The sequence below is a fragment of the Phalacrocorax aristotelis genome, chromosome 3, assembly GCF_949628215.1.
Source record: "Phalacrocorax aristotelis chromosome 3, bGulAri2.1, whole genome shotgun sequence".
NCBI classification, from domain to species: Eukaryota; Metazoa; Chordata; class Aves; order Suliformes; family Phalacrocoracidae; genus Phalacrocorax; species Phalacrocorax aristotelis.
Window position 1 is genome coordinate 79,625,711 of NC_134278.1, and position 6,000 is coordinate 79,631,710.

Here is a 6,000-nt window from a genome sequence, read left to right on the forward strand (position 1 = left end):
AGATTAAATTTGGCAGGTATGATGAAGTCTGGAAGCCTCAGTTTCCCCATGGGTACAAGGGCACCTATGCATTTTCTTGCCTAGACTATTGCTTTGCAATTTATGGGTATAAAAGCAGTTTCTAACTAATAGGTATTTAACAGTAATCCATAAAAGTTGTCATTATGTAAGTAGTGTTACTTCTAAAATGCTAATATACTAAATTTGAAAGTATCAATTCATTTCTGTAAATCCCAAATATATACTTGTATAGTGCCTTGTCTCTTTGATCCCCAGCCATTCAGAGCTCTGCCACTGGCATTGAAATGTTATCTTTTCTTCTGACTGTTAACGATCTATGTCTGATTAAACTATTGATATATTATTATACTTTTTAAATAGTTGGTTATTTCCTTTCTGCTTTTACTTTTCCTTATATTCATATAGTCCATGTTAAAAGTACAGTGGATGTGTGATGAACTAATTATAATGTGTATTTTTTTCTTTTGCATTCTCATTGCAGTTCCTCCGGTTTATAGCTCACTGTTTTGCTGGAGCTTTATGTGCTGTGGGTTTTACATGGAACATTTGCCATGGCATCGTTTTGCCTTTGAAAACAGTAGAATGACAACAAGTGTCATTTTGGGCACTTTAATTTTGATGCATAGTCTTAATTGGTATCGAAACGCAATCTGGATGTATAGCTCGTGTTGTATGAACTTCATGGTGTCGTATGATCAGGTTGATACTTTATCAAGATAATGGATGTGCAAATTTTCTCCTCAGGATGTGCGGATGGTATTGGTACTGCCTCATCAACAACAGATTTGGGAATGTTTTTGCTTTGTATTTATAAACTTGCATTGTCTTAGGAGAACGTAGCAATATGTAGGAGCAGGTTTAGAGTTAGTTTATCGTGTATTAGTGAGCATGGAGGTAATTTCAAAGCACAGGAATGTTTGGATTAAGTCTGGAGGTATGTTTGTCATGATTTTCCTCAGGCTACAGGTAAGTTTTGTTCACAGGGCTGCAGCATGCTCCCTGGGGCTGGGAGCCAAAGGGAGGATGGGATATGCCATATGGGATTGGTGGGGTAGCTGGGCAAGAGGGGTCAGGGAGCCCAGAGATCTCCATGAGTGTTTCATGCTGTGCATGAAGTACCACAGGCCTTGAATGCTGCCACAGCCAGCAGGTGATGTAGTTGCTGTCATCTGCGGTTAGGGTGCAGGTTTCTGCCTTCCAGGGAGAAGATTCCTCCATCCTTTCACTCTGGTGTGTTAGAAGTAAGCTAGAAACAAATTGCCATGACAGTATCATGAACCTTGTAGGTGTCCTTTATTCAGACAAGGTTTCTACTGAAATTTTGAGTGCAGTTTTTGGTACTGGGCTTTTTATGCTGTCATAACTATTTAAAACACATTCAGGAATGCATAAGTATCACATTTTCTCCTGAGTGCTTGTAAACGCAAAGTAATTCCATTAGTGCTGCTTATGACAAGTTAGTGTTGAACTAGTGAACAGAGAAGAAAACAACCCTATATGTAAATCCAAAAGGCACATACAGTGCAGAGGGCCAAATGCATATGTGCACAGGGCACAGCGATATGTACAGCTGTCATGACTGTGCAAAGAACCGCCAGCATGAAAGGAGAGTTTGGTGATAAATCTGCGTAAATTTAGCCTATATCATCCCACGTTTCTGAAAAGGAGGCAAATAAAATTACCGTGATGCCTTTGAGACCCAGGCATCTGTTGCACTATATGGCCGAGCAGAAGTGGTTGCTGATAAAGATTTCTCCATCTCCCATCCATAAAAATGGCATGAGTGTTCCTTTTGACCCCACCTTGTCAATTCTGCTTAGGGTGTTGGCTTTCCAGGGCTGTCTTGTATGCGTTTGTCCCTTCCTAGCATCAGGGCTCATTTGTTCACCTGGAAATAAAGGACTTTGGAAGCATCACCTTTTAGTTTATTATTGTGTCAACATTAACTGCTTGGTAAATATTGTCTAATGTTTATTGACCAGAAAAATTCTTGAAATTGTAGGTACAAAAGCTATCCAAGAGGTCTTACTTCTGATAATATGAAGTTAGGAATGTTGGAAAGAAACACCTGCATCCTTGCATCTAGCCCTCTGCCATTTCCAATGTCTTAGCCGTAGACAGCTGATTTGGAAGGTTTCACTGAAACACCATTTTTCATGCTTTCACCATGGCACAGTGTTTTGCAATACAGCAAACATAGCTAAAAGACATGCATATTTTTATGATGGTAACATGATTCCACCTGTTTTCTTTCTGATTTCAGGCGACAAGATTCTGGTCATATGGAAAGTTTGCAGGGTTTGGGTTACGCCCACCCGTTAGTATTAAAGACAGCTCCCTTTAAAGGACTTTTATTTGTTTGGCCCTGTGTAGTAAGACCGTAGTGTTATTGCTTCCAATCGTGTAGTGTTTCTGTTTTTCATGCTTATGCTCAGGTTTTCTTCAGCAAAGACTCAGAGGAACTGGATTATTTTCCCATCGCTTGCACAGAATAACAGTAGGACCTTGGGGTTGTTCTGCCTTTGCTCATCAGCTGTAGGAACTGGGGTTGGCGTTGTCTTTTCAGGGTGTTGACTTCCCAGGATCCAGCTGCTTTGTGTTTATTCAGTTCCAGCTAATGCAATCTCTGTTCACTCCTGGGCTTCAGGCACTGCTAAAATAAAAATAATAAAAAATGACAATGGAAAACAGTTTTTTGCCTTTCTTGACAGTCGTATTGTTATTGCTCCAGAGGTTAATGAGTGGTTTAGTAGTAGTTATACTTCAGTTGGTTGCTAGTTGATTATTATTAAACAGAAATTATCTTAAATTGCAACACACAGTGTGGTAGTAGTCACCCCTCTTGTTTCTGATGGTCCTGGAAGAGATGCCTGACGATATGACAGAAGCTACCAATTCTCCTGCTTATAATTGGTCAACGTTTTTATGAATCACTATAAAGTAGTTTCCTAATTATTTTTTTTTGGTATAACCTATCTGCATTTTAATTCCGTAATTGTAACATGGATGTTATGCAATCATGAATGGGAGTAGATGTGAGTATGAGGAAGGAAACCTTTATAAACTATAGTCCGCATTAAAAAAAAAATTGCTAACTCCTACTAAATTCTGGGTTTCACTCTCATTCAACAAAGCACACAAGCATGTATAGAATAGTGACTACATGCACAATTCCTCTGGTTGCAAGGAAGAACAAATGAAATAAGCCAAACACTTAATGCCTTGCTTGATTTTAAGAGAAAAAGTAAATTCTTTGAAAAAAGGGGAGAACTGCTCTGTGTTTTTAAAACTAGAAATATTTAGAATCCTCTGGACTGAGCTTCATGCTTCTGAATTGTGTTCTGCAAGAGATGTGGTTTGGGAAATAGTTGACAAAGTTTCAGTTGAGGCCTGTAAATGTTATTAGTCTTGTATCAAAATATCCTGGTGATGCACGTGCTAGTTCATTTGTCTCTGTTTTTAATAATTTTTACCTAGAAGCATGTGCTCTTTGTGTTCAGAAGGAATGTTGTATCCCTTGAGAAATATTCTCTTCTCCTTTTGTGTGTCCCTCCCCTCTGTCCTTACCTGTGCTGTGCATGGTCTGCTTAAAGAACGTGTGGCATTTCCAGATGCATGTCTATATGAACACCAGTCCCTCTTAACTGGTTGTAATGAGATCTCTTTCCATCCCTCCCTTTTAGGTTGTGTGGAGGAAACTTGGAGATGCTGCAGGGTCGTGCCCTGGAATTAGACAACATTTGTCAGGAAATCAATATAAAGGACCTATGTAAGAGGCCCTGAGCAAATCCGCTCTCTGAAGAGAAAGAGTTTAAACTGCCGATAGGAGAAAGAACTGACTGTGTCCACAGTGACTTCCCAGCTGACGACAGGGTCTGTATGCGCTACAAGAGACTTCGCTGGAAACTAGTAAGATTCTGACAGAGGTCTCTGGAGGAGCCGTGTTGTCAGTGTCCCCCAAATACTGCTGTTTTGGTATACTGGCTAGTGAAACGCTGCTGCTGCGTCGTCACTTCAACACACCACATTTAGAAGCATTGAGGTATTTCCATCTTAACTAACAGATAATTGGGATTCTGCAGGAGTTACATGAAATAAGTTGTATTTTGGTTGGTTACAGTGAATCTCTAGTAAGTCTGAATGAATTTTCCACTGGATTTAACAGAGGTTTTTCACGAGACTGGAGAGGCATGGATAAACTGTGCCTTCGGTCTCCACAGTTTTGAGAAAGTCACTTCTTACTAACTCACACATCAGTCTGTAAAATATTGGTTAATGGTGCTTAGGCAATTTCTAGATGACTTTTATTGTTGTTTTGGTAGAATACCTGCCTTTGGAGGTGCTAAAAGACCATAAAGTCTCCTAACCAGCCAGTAGTGTAGCATAACTACAGAACTTGTAGTGAAACACAATTTCTTTCTAAATGAAAGTAAAGATAGCTTTCCTTTTGATTCTCTTTCATGCACATCTTCTGAAGATGTGTACGATGTTTGCAGCCCTTTAATGACCAGAATACTTAGGTATCACTATTACAGGTCTCAAATCAGAATTTCCATCAGAAATTTGTTTTTTGGGCTTGTTTGTTTTTTTTCCAGAAAGTATTTTCCAATTGTCAGAATGCTAATTTCTACTGTTTAATTTAGAGACATGCTGGTTTATTTAACAAGAGTCTATAAGGATCTAAAAGATTGCACTGCATTATAAAAAAAAAAAAAAAGCTTTTCTTGCCACTGTAGTGTTCTCTCAATGAAAAAGGTTTTATTATACTCAGAGCATGTCTTTCATTATTATGAGGCAGAAGGCTCTTGTTCAGATTGCCTAAGATTTGACCAGACGGTGCCCTAGATGTGCTTAGTTTATTTTTATCTATATGTATGATACTAGTTGTGTGTATTGAACTGCAACGATAGGTATTTTGTGTATATCAAAAAGCAATGATAGTTTCATTTATGAATGTGCAACAGGCTTGTGACTGAATGCTGTTGCTTAACTTTTTACCATAGCCAAGTATCAAAAAGACTAATAAAAGTTTCTTAAAAAATAGGAATGCAACAATTCCTGGGTTTCTGGTTTGTTCTTGGTTACTAAGACGTGAGCCAAAGTCAGAACCTCTGTTTTCTCTGAGCTTGCAACGTGCTGTATTCGTGGGCTATCTGCAGTGGAATGTAGCTCAGTCGCTGTACGATCTTTTGTTATATAGGAGTATGATGTAAATCTGCTAACTGTCTTCAGAAAAAGTGTGTTAATTTGCGGTAGTAATTATATTGGTTTCTGTTGTTATTTTTACTTGGTACCATTTGACGTAAGGCCTCTGACCCATCATTGCTTTCTCAGGCAAAACTCCTGTTCGCTCTGTCTCCTTGAGTTGGAAATGCAGAGTCCGGCCTTCCATTTTGAAACACTGCACTTTTGCATAATTTCTTCTATATTACCCAGCTCAAACAGTCGTCTGTTATTGTTACATGTTTTTTTCTCCCATACGTATCGTTTGCATAGTTACACTTCAATTGTTGTATTCCTATATATCTATATACATGTATGAAAAAAATGTAAAAAATGTACTTGTGCCTGCAGTACGTCGTGCAGGGGCTAATTTGAGGGACACTGGTCTTTTGACACTACACTTCTGTAAATTTTGATACTGTATTAAAACTATTTTTTTACAGTTCTGCATACGATTGGGTATCAAGTATCTGTGTTCGTCTTAGCAACGGTAATAAATTATAGAATTGCACCATTGTTTGCTCTCCTTTAATGACCAAATCTGCAAGGTGCTTGCGCTTACATGCAGTTTGCTTTAAAAGAGCCGTTTGGAACGTTTCCTGCTTGGTTGAGAAATTACCTGCATGTTGTGGATTTTTGTTCACTGTCTCTCCAGGAGTCTTAAAAAATCCCAGATATATGGAATTGCTTGTATCTTTTATGCTAACTGAGGTAGCTACTGTATGTATTATATATAGACAGCAGGCACTGTGGGGC

At 38.7% G+C, this 6,000-nt stretch overlaps 1 protein-coding gene across 4 annotated transcripts in view; it reads left to right on the forward strand.

Moving 5' to 3' along the window:
* The window catches only part of CCDC85A (coiled-coil domain containing 85A), an 85,712-nt gene extending 79,952 nt beyond the window's left edge, over positions 1-5,760 (forward strand). For 3 of the 4 annotated variants that reach the window (XM_075088146.1, XM_075088144.1, XM_075088145.1), the window contains one exon: positions 3,705-5,760. In XM_075088146.1, coding sequence (XP_074944247.1) covers positions 3,705-3,794 — 90 coding nt within the window. In that variant the 3' untranslated portion in view covers positions 3,795-5,760. Of the gene's footprint in view, positions 1-3,054; positions 3,057-3,704 lie in introns of all 4 variants that reach the window. The other variant, XM_075088147.1, reaches the window with a different exon arrangement.
* Positions 5,761-6,000: the final 240 nt, after the last annotated feature.